The following is a 16,458-nucleotide window of genomic DNA, read 5'->3' on the forward strand; positions in this document are numbered from 1 at the left end:
CTGGCTGGGTTATTCTTCCCAAGTGAATGCGCTGTTGTGGTTGCTGTTTTCTGATGGTTTATCTCCCGTTACCTGAATGCCTGTACTGTACCAAGAGAATTGAAATGGCTGATGCACATTTGCACTCTGGAACAGGCCATGTGGGTAAAAGCCACCGTGTTCCAAACAGCCTTAAAATTCCGGCTCTCCGGGGACTGAGAGTCGCTGAACTGGATGCAGCCTCTGTCCAACTTCCTCATTTAACCATGACTGTAAAGCACTCAAGCCTGCTGTAGTCTGTGTGTCTATAGACATCTCAATACCCTGTAATCTTAATAGATTTTTTTTTAAAACTGTGATTGGTTGATGAGTGTTAATGTATCAGGAAACCTTACTCAAAAGAGGAGGTGAAGTAAAAACAGAGAAATTATCGTAGCTAGTGAAGTAACCAGGCCACCAAAATACTAAAAAGGGGGAAATATTAAGATGTATCAAAACCTATTTCCTGTCAAGACTGTATGTTTTGTAGATCTTCCTGTATTCTGGGAAAACAGAGAAATGTTTTTGCCATTCATCTCTGCAGGTAACGGAGCATCTTACTTTGTTGCAGAGGTTTACTGTTGGGGAAGAAGGGAGGAAAGGAAGTTCTTTTCCCTTCTTAAAGCAAATTCTAGTGGCAGAATCATCTGAGATTGCAAAAATATGATCCAACGTTGGAACTAAACAGTGCCTAACTCCCACGTGCATTGTGTGTTTAATTTCCATTTTGCCCCTTTCAAGCACCATTTCTTTAGAAAAGGAAGGAGGGAGAAGTTTACAGACTAAACCTGTGTGTTAATGATCCAGTTCTTCCTTCTTTCTCATGTGGAATCTATGGAAACACGAACAGAGTTACACTGGCGTTGCACCTCCCCTGCTGAGAGGTAAAAGCCACCTTTATAGGTAAATTCCATGTAATTGCTTTGCCACAGAGGAAAATCAGAACCCCTTGGGACAGGACCTTTGCCTGCAGAAGCCTGACAGCGTGTCAGCAGCCTGAGAGCCGTGGCTGCCGTAGCCAAAACCGCATTGATCGTTTTTGCCTTTAACACAGGCACAGTTCATTCTGGCCCGTGGGCTCTGAGCAGGGTCTTGTAGTAAAGATGAAGTGCAACACGGCCCTGCTGCCATTTGCTTCCAGGTCTGAGTAACAAAAACGTGCTTTTGGTTAAAATATGCAGGAGATGCAGCAGCAGAATGTGGCATCTCAGGCTCGGAGAATGCCCCTCATGTCCTTCAGATGGGCTTTGCAGTCAGGTATGAATTGAAACACAGCCATGTGGGCGTGACAGAAGCGCTCTCATCTCTCTACTTTGCAAATTGTGTGCACTTTTAATGCTAACACAGATGAAGTGCTGGTTTTGTTGTTTATTTGCTCACGATTCCGAGTACTGTAAATACAGTCTTTGTGTCATGCACAGCGTGTGTACGGTACAGAAACGCTTTTCCTTCTGAGCCATGCAGAGCTTGGCATGCACACGGTGCCCGACTCTGCCCCCTCACCAGAAGCATGGAGAACAAACAGGATTCAGGCCTGGACTAAAGAACGGGTGAAATTTGAATTTGCCACATAGACCTAAACAGCTGCGAGTCCCCAGCCATGGTGTTCTAGGCCAGCTTTGACAGCTTTGTACAAAGCTCCATCCCAGTGATTGAGAATAGGTTTGTGCTCTTTCCTGGGGAGGAGCAATTACTGCTGTGTCTTTTCCAGCCCTCTGCTCTCAGTCTCTAACTCCTGTGTTTGTAACGTGGCAGGCTTAGCATGATCCAGCTAGGAAGCGGTTTTTAAAATCTCCACAGAGCTCTTGTTTTGTTTTTGGAATCCATCATGAGTTTTACTTTCCATTCAATTTTAAGACATAAAATATTGTTATGAACTTTTCATAATGCCTTGAAGTTGTCTGTTGTGGGGCTGAAAGACTTTGTTCTCCTTGGGAGGCCTTGTTCTTCCTCATTGATTCTTATGACTAACATTTTTGTATGGAAAAAGTTGAATGAACCATTGGAATTATCACTGCTGTTTACATGCACTTCTGCCATTTGGTACACTTTGTGTTGTTAAAACCCAATGCCTCTCAGACGTGGGCAAAGCTTGAAGGACAGTCTGAAGAATTAGATACAAAAGGTATATGTAGTTAATTCATCATAACTCTACTGTTGCTATTGTATAATGTGCCCTCTCTCCAATTGTTTGTACATCTTTTTTCCTATTGCTCTTTTTTTAAATCTTTCTGCTTTCTCAGACAAATTCTAAAGCTCTTTGTCCTTAAAGCCTGTGATAGATTTTCCAATAAAGAAGATTTGGCTTTCTCAGTTCAGATTGCATATAGAGTGGCTTGTCTCCCAAACAAGAACTGAAGTAACAGATGTCACACCCTTGGCTTAGAGAAGTTTATTTACTCATTAACTGACAGTCTCTGTTCAATTATAACCAAAGCTAATTACATGAAGTTTAAAATGTGAGGACTGGTAATGTGACTCTATCTAATAACCTGGCAAACTCAGCATTTTTAACCCATAGAAACATACAATAAATGTATTTGTACTTGAAGTCTATTTCAAAGAAATAGTTGGCTCTTGCTGGGGCTTAAGAAAATGTTAATAAGGAATAGAGTAAGTCTCATTGATTTTGGTTGGCTGAGAATTCAACTTCTTCGTAGTCTTACCACTCTTCTCATTTTTCAGAATCTGAGTTTCTTGTTGCCTTCTATAAGTTTATACTCTTTTAGCAAATACTGATTTAGGCTTTCAATAAACTGTGTAATAGAAACTACAGAAATTTATTTAAAGCTGAAATTACTTTTCAGGTTTCTTGTTTGATCATTTTCATGCAAAGAGGAATGAATTTATGTTTTCCCATTTTCCCTCCCTATTTATAATTTCAGAACACAATTGGTTGCAGTCACCTTTGTCTGCAAAAGAAAACAGTTGATCATTTTTAGGCTGACTGACATATTGTTTAAATCCACTGTTCAAAAGAAACAGGAGCATTAATAATGTTAAAGAATAAGGAATATTTCTTGTGAAAAATGTGAGTTCTTGAGAACCTTTTCTACATGCAGTTTTCATTCAAATTAAATGTCATTTTTAATCTGATCCATACTTTGACAAAGATGATATGTAAGAGCTGTTTTTAGCAGTTGGATTGTTACTTTGTAAAGTATTAAAGCACTAAACCAATTTTTGCAATAGGTAGTAAAACTTGCTTTTGTTTTGAAAAACTTCCAGTTATAACTGTCGCACTTTTTATAGCAGAACTGTATTTAATTTCTTTCTTTTATGAAAGATTACTCAAAGTAACTGATAGCTCTGTAATCTGTGTGAATTGGCTTCTCCATTATTTGAACCTGAGAGAAGCTACAATGCCTATTCAATAAAATTAACTTATTTCTAAAGTACCTGTTTGCTTGAATTCTTCTTTGTGCTGTCTGTGTGCTCTCTCAGGGTGGTGCTGGGCAGACCCCGAGGCCAGGGAAGAAGCAGAGGAAAGGATAAAGAAGAAGCAGGGGAAAGGATAAAGGGCTGCTGCAAACCTGGGGGGCAGCTGGCTCAGCACAGCCTTCTGTGCTGCTGCCATAAAGTGCATTTAAACAACAAATTGAGCCCCTTTCCCAAAACTCCACCTAGCTTGGACACCCTGCTGAAATCAAGCTGTTAATGCTGTTACCTCAGAGGAAATTAAAAAAAAGCAGTTCAAGCAGCCTAACATTGCTATAAACCTCAGATCAAACGAAAGTACAAGTCCTGTGGGAAAGTTTTTGTTTCTCTTGCCTGCTGTAGGGGCTGATTCTCTCTTACCTAATTCCAGTGCACATCAGAAATGGTGACAATGGAATTAATTGCACCACTGAAAAGTGTCTGTGTCACAGTTACCCAGGTCAGGGACACTCTGGAAGTGCAGAGGGCATTGCAGGGGCTGCCCCTTGAGGGCAATAATGGAAGGAAAAAGAAAATGGCCAAGGGTAGCTGGAGTGAGGAACTTAAAGGAGCAAAGGGATCCTGAGATGGAAGCAGAAGCTGTGGCTGGCATGCCAGCCGTGTGCCTCCTAGGAGGGATGATGAAGGCCTCTTCAAGGAGAAGGACAGAGGGCTACACTGGCACCTGATAATAATGGTTTACAGGACTGCCAAACAGCCAATTAAAACTCACAAAGAATCTAAGACAAAAAAAAGAGAGCAAAATATTATTATTATTCTTGTAACCATAGTATTTGCCCAAATGTTTAGCTATCTGCAGCATAAGAGAAATCTGTTTGATGAAGCGAAGGCCAAGGCAGTTACCTGAGCTCCTTGAACTGGAGCAATTCCTAAGGGATTCCGGCCCTCCCTCTGCTGTGCCCCGTTTTATGCCTGCAAAATCCTGTCCTTCTGTACAGAAAAATGTTAACTCACTGTGCTCACCCAAGAAGGTCACAGAAAGCCACACGTGTCAGGGCTGTGCAGAACGACGCTGAATTGACTTTCTTCATTCCACAGGAACTCATCTTCAGGATGCCTGCAAAGGCTGAAAACTGTTGGAGAGACTGCAATGAAAGGATGGCAGGTGCAAGCATCCCCTCCTCCTCCACAACATTCAGCAGCCTGTAAGTCATGGTATAGTCAAGTTTCTTTGAAATGTGACATTAGACCCTAGACTTCGTCTGCCAATTATGACAAAAACTTGGATTTTTGAGGAGGAAGGTGGTGGAGCAAGTGGCAATGGCTAGAGGAGGACCCAGATATTAACACATTTTAATTAGTAAGTAAAAAAATAAGCTGACCCGTTACTTGCTCTGATAATTTTCCAGAATTTCTGGGTGCTAGTTGGATTTGAATACAGAACACTTTCCAGAAGGCTGGCTAATGTGTTACCAAGGGTGATCTAAATTTGCCATTAGAACTAAAGAATTTGTGGGTTGAGAGAGTGGGACACACCCAAGAAGGAAGATGGGTTTTAGGCAGGGCTGTGCTTATAGGCAGCACTGTTTCTGCCACAGCAGCCAGACCTTTCTGTGGAGCAGAATGTAGCTGTGGAGGAAAACACCCACGTTGATCTCAGCTCTGTCAGTGTCCCTGTGTGGCATCCACAGATGGGGATGGCAGTGGCTGCTGTTTGGTCACAGTCACCCAGTGCTGGATGAACACACCAAGCTCATTTCCCAGTTCAAGCTGTTGCTGTCTGATGGCCTGTGAGGTGTTTGAGGTGTCTCTGCCTTGGATCTGCACAGTCATGACAGGCTGTGTGTCTCCATGACTGATAAAACCTGTACTGCAGCCAGTCTGCTTTGCCTTTGGCTTCTGTTCTTCACAGTGACTTTTGTTTTTTGAGGAAATTATCAGAAAAGCCAGGAGCTCATTAGCTATAGCATAAACATCTCACAAATTTGGGCTTCTAAGGTTTGTGGACAATACTGCTGTCATATTTTATTATCAAAAATAATTGAAAGCAAATACTAAATATAAATACAGCAGCATCACATTTACTGCATAGTGCTTCTTATTAAACTGCAGGTGACACCTGGTAGTGAAATGCTCATTACCCTGTCATACATGCAAACCTTTTTAAAATCAGAAATATTGTTCATTAGAAAAGATGCTCTGTAGTATGTCCTCATTCTTTCAATCGTTCTATCATGACATTTACCTCCATGAGCTCAAAAATAAACAGATCCTCATCCGGCATGTTTGCAAAGAGGTTTTCTGTAACTCAAGACATGAGGGCAAGTGTTTGTCAGGCAGGAAAGGTATGATTAGGAATAGTACTGAATAATTCCCAGGGGTTTTCCTAGCAATAGTCCTTCCTAGATCACAGTCATGCTTATAGGAAATGGCACTTCTAAGTTAAAAAGATAATTTTTGTGTGATACTCCCCAAAGCAAATCTTTTTAGAGGCACCTGAAAGGAAGGTACAACTTTAGATCCTGACTGCTGCCCCTTGACATGTTCCACTTGTATCAGGTGTCTCACACAAGTGTTGCCTGTGCTGTCAGGAATTTGCAGGCTGGGCCCAGCCCAGACTGAGGGGACTCCTCCAGTATAAAGATGAGTGTGTGTAACTGTGCTTGTAGACTGCAGCTGGGCAGGAGAGAGGCAGTTTTTCCCCTTGGAGGAGGGCAAGGATGCCCTCCCTGTGTGTGCTGGTTGCACGGTGCTGTGCAGGAGGCTGAGCAGGCAGGCAGGGAGGCCCTGCTGGGAAGCAGCTGCTGTTTGGAGTGCAGGGGGATGTGAGCACACCAACAGAAGGTGACCCAGGAAAAGCTTTTTTCTTCTGTGGTAGCACAAACACTGGTAGAAGCCTATGTCAGATGAGGGATGTGAATATAAAAACCACTGGCATCAGTAAAACAGCAGAATTTGGAAAGCATTGCACACATTGTCCATCAGATTTCAGCTCCTGTAACCAATAGGGTGGGTTTTTTCCCCAAGAATCTCCTATCTCAGTTCATAAAACCACTTTTCTGGCCTTACAGTCACCCTGTACTTCAGGCAGATTATTTGAAGGGCCTGGTGAGGGTGCTGCATAGCTTGGCTGTGATTTTTCTCTCACTGTGTAGCTTCATGCACAGGCCTGGGCATGTTCTCAGGTCCCAGCTGGGCCTCCCAAAGCCAGATCACAACACCCAGAGAGGAGGGAGCCGAAGTGCAGCACAGACCTAGCCAAAAACACAGCCACAGCTGCGATTTGAAGCTGGCCACTCAGCTGTGCCTTTACTCCTATTTAATAGCAGTTAAGTGGTGAAGTGCTGTCTCCTTGAAAAGCTTCCCTTCTCTTAGCAAACACCACATAATATGCAATTTTGGCTACAGTGACTTGTAGCATATTTTTACTCCTGAAATACAACCCTTCCGTTTTAGATCTCCTTAATCATAGTGATTTTGTGGAGAATAACAAATTTTCCATTCCTAGACTTAAAACTTGACTTCTTTCCTTATTTCCTTCAGCATTAATTATCCCTCCTAAAAATAGACAGCTGGGGTCCAAAAATACCCAGTGGAGCCTTAATGAAAGGCTTCTTGCAGGGAAGCCAACAGCCTGACCTGATTTATGCTCCCAGTGCTGTTGTTTGTGCAGACCCACCCTGCAGCAGGTTCCTGTTTCCAGGCTTGCCTCGTATTTGCTCACCCAGTTACTCAGCGCAGCTGCCCGCGAGGGCAGGTGAAGTGGAAGCCATCCCCTACCCAGCCTTGTGGGGAGGTTGCACAAGCTGGGGAGTGCGTGGCTGCTTCAAACCTCTGCCCCTGAGAGCAGCTCCTCTGTGCAGGGAGCAAGGGGCACATAGGTCATTTCTTTTGAGGGATGTGCCAAGCTGCTGTGCCTGGGAGCACGGGTGTCTCCCTTGGCTGGCCCTGCGAGCTGGCAGCAGAGGAGGGATGGCATTCCTGAACAAAACTTTCTTCTTTCTTCTTCCTGTCGAGTCATCCTGTTCCTCCCAGCAGGCTGCAGTTTGTACAGCAATCCCAGAGAGGGAAATCTTGGGATTTGCTTTACGACTTCCAAAGTCAACAAAACGCTTGGAAGTTAAACTGAACCTGCAAGGCCTTGCAACTTCATGGATAATTTCAAAAGCTTTGAGTTGGTTCCCAAACTCGGCTCTGAGGAGTGGTGATTCTGTGTTTTGGTGTAGGAAGTCTTGGTACAGCCTGGGTTTGGGGCCAGCCGCTTGTGGGTGTGCCCATCTCATTACTCCCCGCTGGGCAGATGGTAGCTGTGATGTTCATTCCTGGACCTAGCTGAGCTTCCAAGTCTGGCATTTTGAGAGTCCCAAACTGACATCTTTTTTGCAAAGGGTGGGGCATGAGGCTTGAGAAAAAAAATGCAGGGTCTTTGAAGTGCGAGGCTTTGAAGTTTAAAAAAAGCTAGCAAATTCCTGTTGCAGTTCGCTGTCTGTGCAAAATCTGGGAGCTAAGATTTTGACCAGAGGCTGGATAATGTTTAAAAGTAACAGACTGGGGAAGTGTGGCTTTCATGTTTTAACTGTTCATGCAGCGGTGGAGAAGGTGAGCTTGATTCAAAGAGTGTGTACCAAAAAACATTGTCAGTCTCTACCTTTCCACTCTGAGGCTGTGAGTGCATTCAGATCACTGACATAAAATGTGTGTGTGGTGGAAGGGGGAGGGAGGAATTTCTCTCTTCCCGTTGCTATTGTGTTTTGTTATGTTTTGTGTCTGTTCAGTTTGTCTCCAGGATCAGAGAAGTGACTCAGAAAGTTAATTCCACAATAAGAGAGCATGGGAAAACACAAACATGAGTCTCTTAAAGACACACAGGCCTGTTTATCAGACTCTGACATGCCTCACCTTCTGTTTGCTGGAATTGCTACCACATGAGCTACCTTACTCCTTTCTTTAGAACTCTGTTAGGATTTTGCACCTTAGGCTGTTTGTCTCTAGAAAATTACATCAAACTTCCCTGGCCTCTACTCCTTCCTTATTTTTCTATACTTATCTTCCCCCTCTGTAACTCACCTTCCCCCTTTATTGCAGCTCTCGTCTGTTGCTCCCATTGGCTCATCCCATCCCTCTTTCTGTGCTGCCACACACATGAGGGTCTCTAAGCAGCACCATCTCTCATGTCCTTCAGCTGGGCCTTCTTTGTGTGCTCATATCCACCAACTTGGCAGTACCACACCTTCCCTCTGGGAGATGTCCCAGTCCCACCTGGTATGCCTTGCCTGGCTCTGAACAAGCCAGCCTGGGCTCTGTGAACCTTTGGGACCCTGTGGAGTATTCCCTGTAGGTCCTAGTGCTGCAGGCCCAGACCTGCTGTGCTGTGCTCTGCTCAGCCAGGCACCATCATCCAGTGATGCAGAGAAGAAACATCAGCTCAGCAGAAACCTGGCAGCAACAGCATCCTGGAGCCTCCCTTAGTCCAGCCCCTGGTGCCAGCCCCTCCTATTTGATTGAATATTTGTTTCAGCCAGCAGGAGCCAAAGATTAAATCTAACTCCTGCCAGTGCCAACCAGGTGGGACAGGTTGATCCTTTATTTACAATTATGATGAGGCAGCAATTATACTCTCGGGCTGTTTTCTCTTGATGAGGTAGAGCTATTACTAAGCTCAGTGGTTTGGTTTTGTTAGCAGATCTTCGGGGCCTGCTCTTGCCTATAACACCGCTCAGGTTTTCTCATGTCTCTTTTCTTCTCTTGTTTTTTTTTTGACAAGTTGTTTAACATAATCTTGTTCTCCGAGTTGCTCAAAGCACGAATCTGCCCCAAAGCCTGTGTTCAGTCATGCTTCTCTCTTCCCCTCTTGCTGCTCACATATCTGGGCATCCAGACTCCATCCTATTTCTGCAGCATGCATTGAGAGATCTATTCAGATACTCCCTCCCTTCATCCTCTTGGCTGTGCCAGCAATGCAGTGTAGCTGGCTAAACACACGTGCTTCAGGTATTGCTTGACTTAGCTCCCTTCTCTTGGAAAACCTGCTCTTGGAAAACATGCTGCAGTTTCTGCTCCTCTCGGGAGGTGTTGACTTGCTTGCTTGCTTGCTCTGAAATTCTGTAGGAAGACCCATGTGTATTCTGGTGCTGTACAAGCCTTTCTAGTCAGCTGCTACAAACACTTGTCTCATGTCCTCACCTCATTTTTATTTCAGTCTTCATCTTCTCTCACTTTTCTCTCTCTATTGACTGCATATTTATATTTATATTTATGTCACTTTAATCTCTTGCAGTCAACTAGCAAAGCATGCCTTGAGTGGTGTTCCTTGAAAAGCCAGTGCAATGAATATCCAGGTGGATTACTTTGAAGCCAGAAATTATACACAGGTAAATGGAAATAAGAAAATCCCACTCTAAATCCAACAATATTCTTGCTTCTCTTCTGAAATGCTGGACTACTGCCAAGTCTATGAACATTTCACGGCAAATGCCGAGTCACAGGCAAGACAGAAACGCTTGCAAGACAGAAAAAGCAGGCAGGAGAGATGCACTCCTTGCATTTAGGAACTGGAGAGGAGAGGCAGGACAGGATGTGTTAACAGACACATTTCAGAGTGTGAGTGCCTGGGCAGGGAGGCACTTTACATTACAGTATCAAGCAATTCCAGTCTTAAAGTGAAAAGGCATAGTCCTTTGGAGGGAATTGTTTCTCTTTTCATCCTTCTGGCAAGTTTAGGAAACATTCTCTGACTGCTCTTCTGTTATCAAACACAAGGTGGATCTTTCATCGTAGGAAGACTTTGGGAATGCTGCTGTTCAGGGCCTTTTGTAACAAACAGTTCCTGGAAGTGTTGTGTAACCTGTATTCTCAAGAAACTTCAGATTCATTCCGTCACATCTACCCATGCCTTATGTTTTTGAGAAAGTGGCTCAAATTTGTGCTTCAATTTCTTCATCTTTAAAATCAGGAAAGCACATTTCAGGACACTGTGAGATTACATTGCTACTGTTCTGACATGGTATTGCCACTTGCAGAGATGACATCAGACACTTGCAAAGGACTCGGCTTTGAAAGAAGGGATGGCTGACGCTCTGGACTTTAGGTCACACATGTTAATCCCATAACCATCTTTAAAAAACAATGCAATATATACCACCTTTGAGAAAGGAATTTCACTATGCAACTACAAAACACCAGTTAAAACACAGGATAGAAAACAAACATCACAAAAACCGTTCTCTCAAGCATTAAAAGAAATCCCATTTTAAACAATAGCACTGAGTGAAATTTAAATAAAGACACCAAACAAGATATCAAGTCTCAAATGAACAGCAGAAATATTAACAACTGATGCTTTTTAGGTGATAAATAGAGAAGAAAATTAAGAGAAAACCAGTATTTCATAGTTATAAGTTTTATTTTGGAAAATGTAAACCTCACTAACCATGCATACAAGTTAAGACAATATTTTACAGTTCTTAATTTTCTTCCTTTTTTCATTTTTTCCTTTATAGTTGCATAGGACATTATCACAATATATAATCTATGCAATACAAAATACATAAAAAGTTACAGCAGAGCAAGAATAGATGAACATATAACTGTACAACTGTAATACTTCAATGTAGTGATTTACAGAGTTGAAAAGTGAGCCATGGAAGCTTTCGTGTGCTGCTGATACGCCTGTACAAGTGAGGATGACACTGGCAGCTTCACAGTTCACCACAGCTGGAAGTTCAGCAGGGAACACGTGCACACTCCCCGGCACACGCGTCCCCTGTCCCCACCCAGGCATGTGCTGCTGGAAAAGCACATGTGCACACACACACACATGTCCTCCAAATGTACAATACACAAGTAAATGCACCTGTAATCAGAGATGAAACTCAACCACAGATCTCCAACAGGTTCAAAAGTTCCAAATGCAGTGGCATTTAGATCTAGGAATTTGGTTCAGGCCCATCACTAGTTATAATGAAATGGATACCTATTTTTGCTCTGTAGACATCCCTTCATTAGTCAGTGTGTAGTATAGACACACTGCTGTGTATTTATGTATACACACATACATTATACAATATACACATATATATCTATATATATATGTGCATATGCTTATAGAAATCCATATATATAAATATATATATTTATAAAAACCTATACCAGTGGATGGGCTTTTGCATTCTATATTTTGGCTTATGGGATAAACAAGTATAATTTGGATATTTTCTTCTGCCTAAGGCTACAGCTCGTATCCCCGAGAGTTACAAATACAGATGTTCATCATACCATTCACTGACATAGACTAGATGTTAGCACCAAATGCACAAACAGATGGTGTGAAGGAGTAAAAGAGCACCTGAAAGTTAGTTTGTAGGCATGACCTGATGAAATTAGTAAATCTAACAGCAATGAAAAGGCAAAAACAACACTGCACTTCACAAAGCACAAATTCTGTCACTCATGACAGAGCACTGGAGATGAGCAGCTGTGAGACAGGAATGCTCCTCACACAGCTTTTAATGCCTGGCTGCGTGAGACAAGAGCGTGCTGAACGGCTGGGTAGAGGGTAAGGAGGATTAAAGGTGTACAGAGGCTCTCATAGCTACAGTTTCTTGCAAGGGTTAATGCAGTAAAGAGGGTGGGATACAGACAGGAATTAGGCGTTACCATCAAACAGAGGCTTCTGATGACTTGTCATAAATATATACCTTTGCAGCTATGTAAACAGATACTAGGCATGTGTTAGAAAAGCAAGGAACAATTAATTTGCAGATACAAAACAAATCCCATAAAATCTAGCTGCCAGGAATTTACCAGGACTGCTTTCTAAGAAGCAGGATGAAAGCTGAATTCATGTTGCCATTAGGCCTTTGCACAGGGAGAGGTTCATGGAAGGGGTGAATGAGTTTCTAAGAGCATCTTTAGTTTCAGCTGGTAGCAAGGTGATGGTTTTCACTTGCACCTATTTCCTACAGCAAGGCAGTTCAGCTCAACACTTAGAGCTAAGAAGTTAGGATCATGGCTGGAGAAAAACAAACTTTCAGGGCTTTCTTAATAATAATAAAGCTGTTGCTATCGTCTGAAATGAAAAAAAGAAAAAAAATCATGGCAATGTTGTATTTTGTGAGAACACCTCAGCAGATTGCTTGGGGAAAGGAGGAGGCAGGAGAGATGCACACTCCTCCAGATGGAGAAACCTGCACCTTGCCAGAGCAGTATTTTCTGAGTGTGACACGTTTGTTGCTGTGCCAGGAGACTGTTTTAGATTACACTACTGGGTGAAACAACAGAAGGGTAAAAATCTGAGGTTAGTTTGGATAAGCACACAGATTTCAAAACATAATTTGAGCTGACTTCTTATATCTGCAGAACTCAGGAGGAACCATCATGAGAATGAGTCTAACAACCTTGCTGATCATCAGACGTTTCTAGCAGATGCTAGAAAACCCCAAACACTCTTTTTTCGTATGAAAATACTAAGAGAAGTTTTTGTTCACATTTGATTTTGGAAAATACTAGTGGTTTGGAATTTATCATTTTATCCTAAAACTATAATGTATTAAACTTTCAATGGAGATATTGGAAACTCTATCTGGGATTTTAAAACACAGTCCTTGACTGTCAGCCTGCTGAGGTATTTACAGCTAAGATGTAAAACCAAAAGTTTTAATGACCAATTTCAGAGTATTTCCTAAAAGTGTTGTTATGTTGGCTATATACAGTCCCATGGTGTTCTCATTAAATGAACTGACTGAACTGGAAATTTGACTTTGAACCAGTTTATTTTTGCCTGCTTAAGCTTGAAGAATTATTAGTAATATCTATGAAGAACACAAGTAAAATGTTAGTTCCGTTTGAGTTTAAGATTGTGTAGTTCTGTCTAACTCAGAATACGTTGTCCCATAACCTTTATATCCTATAATCTCAGTACTACTAAAACCTGGTGCAAATACTCCTTCTCCAGTATAGTAAAATAACCTGTTTGTAATGCATAAACTGATTCATGCCGAATTATTAAATACCAAATAAATGAACTGGAGTGGTTCCTCCTTTCCTGAAGATTAAATTATGCTCTTCTTGGAAAAGGTGATTTTACAACAAAGTTAATTTGGAACATGAAGCCTATAATGTTTGCCAATACACAGTGCTCCTTTTGATTTTGGTTGTTCCCCCTCTCCTCCATATACCTCTCTTAAGGTACAATGATAATGAGAAATGTGTTTGACTTGTTTTGAAGTATGTGCACAAGACACAGCTGACCTGTAGAATTCCTTGAGCTAGATATCCAAAATATCTCTCTACTAATTACAGCACAAGAGCACTTCTAGGAGTCACAGAAATGACTGGAATGTAAATTCCTGTTACCTGAATTCTATCAAGTTGTTAAAATTATGCATCTCAGTACGTAAGATTAGAAAAAAATCAGAGGACATCTGTTGAGGCCAACAGATCTGGTTTTCCCCTAACTCCAGACATTGGGCAACCCATCACATTGACTCTATTTGTCATCTTGCAGAAAACCCTTACTATGTTCTTTCATCTGTGAAATGAAACAGTAGAATTGTGCCTCTCACAACTTCCAATTCAAAGAGGGACATTAACAGAGGTGAAATCTCAAGCAAATAAACATGAAAAAAATACTGAAACAGCTGCACTTGTTTAGATTTATAGTTGTATCGATAAATACTTCAAGTATTTATTGATACAACTAATAGAACGTGTAGTATTAGGACTAATGTATATTATGGAAGTACCTATGAAACTACTTGGAAATCTCTATTAGCTTCTCACAGTTAACATACAGTACAATAAAACCTTGCAAAACTGGATCAATGCAAAGCAGCAAGTAAGATACAGGTTCATTGGGAATCTGGAGGCATTCACTTAATATCAAATGACAGGTTTGGTGCAGAGAGTTTCTTTTCACCATGCTACACTTAACTGCATTTATACCCTACAGCAGAAACAGCAAACATCCCAAAATTCCAGAATCAAAAGGACCTGAATTGATAATATGCACCATCAGACCCAGACAAACCAAGGAAAGTGTATTTGCTGCCAGTGAGATTTTCAGTACATCACTATGCTCCTGGTCTTTTACTATATTTTCTACCTTATAAAACATAAAAATCTACCTCCTTGTGCTCTATCTAGTGTTAACTATTTGAAAGTTATTGAAAACTAGCCAATATTCCCTTTCTGTTATTAAGCAGTTATTCAGAAATGAGAGCACCTTCCTTTATGCTGGTATGTGTATTTTTGAGAAACTTGAAGTAGTGCTGAGCTATAATGTCATTTTATTTTAAACTTAAAAATGCATATTTATTATTCCAGTCAGAAGATACCTTATGATTTTCACTTCCTTTTATCAAAGACCACAATTTTGATGCAACAGAATACAGAAACTATGTCTTAGCCAATTTTTCTTACTAAGATACAGCTGTACAGTAGGAAAGTACCTTGACAACAGTTTTGGTGGGCATTGGTTCAGTAATGCTATTTCTGTAGTTCATTAAAAACAAAACAAAAAAAAGGAAGAAGAAATAAAGGAAAATGTTCAAGTCAGTGTGGTTTGATTTGAATATCCTATTGGTCCCATACTGAACAGGCAGTGCAGAGAGCTTAACAACTTGAAGAGAGTGACAAGAGAATGCCTCCGAGATTCCAGGCCACCTTCCCATAAAACATTACCCAGTGTAAATTTGTTTCTTTGTGATTTACGTGACTCATTTAAGGCATCTTGTTGAAAATCTTTTTCTCGGAATTTTATCTAGCATGAAACAAACCAACAAACAAGTTTATCAACCTCACAGAGATTTTTGCAATTGGAAGTTGGTTTTGGAGCATCTTCAGCATGAAGTGAGAAGACAGCTTGCTACTGAAAGCAGAGGGCAGCTCGAAGAAAGACAAGACTCCTGTTTGGACACTCCCCAACACAGGGTGTATGATCAGGAAAGCCAACAGTGGAAGAGTCCGGTACTACATTCCAGTATTGGGTTGGTTTCTGTGTTGTTTGCTTGTTTTTTATTTTTTCCCCAGTGTGTGAAAGAACCTAATAAAAACTTCTGAGTGCAATTATATTTACAGAGTAAGGCCGTGGTTAGGGTGTGTCTTCATTGTAATTATTGTGTAACATAAATATCCATCCCTGAGAAAGGAGAAGGGGGACACAAATCCAACACCGTTGATTTTTAAGTGTATGTATGCTTATATTGTGCAATCCGGTTTTACAAACTACTTCAACACCTGAGGTGAATTAAGCGGATTTTTTTCCTTTTCTTTTTTAGATTTTTTTCATTTTCTTATAAAGAATAATGAAGAGGATCCATAAATGGTTGCAAAATATAAGAAATATTGAGACAGCAGGAGTCACTAAGTGTAACATGTAAGTTTGTCTGTCCATGAGGTTAGAATAGCCACTTGTGTGGTTGGGTAAAGAAAATCTGAGTAAAAATTGCAGTGGCAGGCAGCTATTTACTGATTTTTAAAAAAGAGAGGGTGGGAACCGAAGCGGGGGTGGGGGGGAAGCAACAGGGTTTTTAAAATGTGTGCAACACAAAGAAAACTCCACGCTAGGCATTAGAGGCAAAGTGCTGACGTCCAGTGCAGGTAGTCTATGGGGAGCTGGCGGGACTGATGGTGGGGCTGGAGGCGTCCGAGCGGCTGTAGTCACTGACAGAGCCTGTCCTGGAGCCGCCGCCGCTCCTCCTCTTGAGCATGCTGGGGTGGAAGTTGGCGTGGCGCCGGGCGTGCTTGGTCAGGTGGTCGCTGCGCATGAAGCGTTTCTCGCACAGCGGGCAGCTGAACTTCTTCTCCCCGGTGTGAGTGCGGTAGTGCCGGGCCAGCTCATCCGAGCGAGCAAACTTCTTGTTACAGCCCTGCCAGCTGCATTCGAAGGGCCGCTCACCTGCAGGGAGCAAACACGGCACGGTTAGAAGGGAGAGCAGTGTCTTCCACGGGCTGTATTTTTGTATGCAGAATATAGAATAAAAAGGTTGGAAGCAGGGTGGACGCCACCTGGCACTAAGTGGATGGGGGTGTTACCCTCTGCCAGAGGAGGCTGCTGTATTCCAA

General features: G+C 42.0%; 1 protein-coding gene and 1 long non-coding RNA gene across 2 annotated transcripts in view; one reads left to right on the forward strand and one right to left on the reverse strand.

Annotated features, from left to right (window-relative positions):
• Positions 1–6,765: 6,765 nt before the first annotated feature.
• On the forward strand, positions 6,766–15,464 carry LOC134558399 (uncharacterized). The gene is made up of 3 exons (XR_010082349.1): positions 6,766–7,600; positions 9,674–9,767; positions 15,159–15,464. It is a non-coding gene; the product is annotated as an uncharacterized LOC134558399 (long non-coding RNA).
• Positions 10,780–16,458, reverse strand: part of KLF13 (KLF transcription factor 13) — a 33,531-nt gene continuing 27,852 nt past the window's right edge. The window contains exon 2 of the mRNA XM_063412195.1: positions 10,780–16,291. Within this exon, the coding sequence (XP_063268265.1) occupies positions 15,999–16,291 (293 nt within the window). The 3' untranslated portion in view covers positions 10,780–15,998. The remainder of the gene's footprint in view (positions 16,292–16,458) is intronic.

Source organism: Prinia subflava, chromosome 15 (genome assembly GCF_021018805.1).
Source record: "Prinia subflava isolate CZ2003 ecotype Zambia chromosome 15, Cam_Psub_1.2, whole genome shotgun sequence".
In the NCBI taxonomy this organism is placed as follows: Eukaryota; Metazoa; Chordata; class Aves; order Passeriformes; family Cisticolidae; genus Prinia; species Prinia subflava.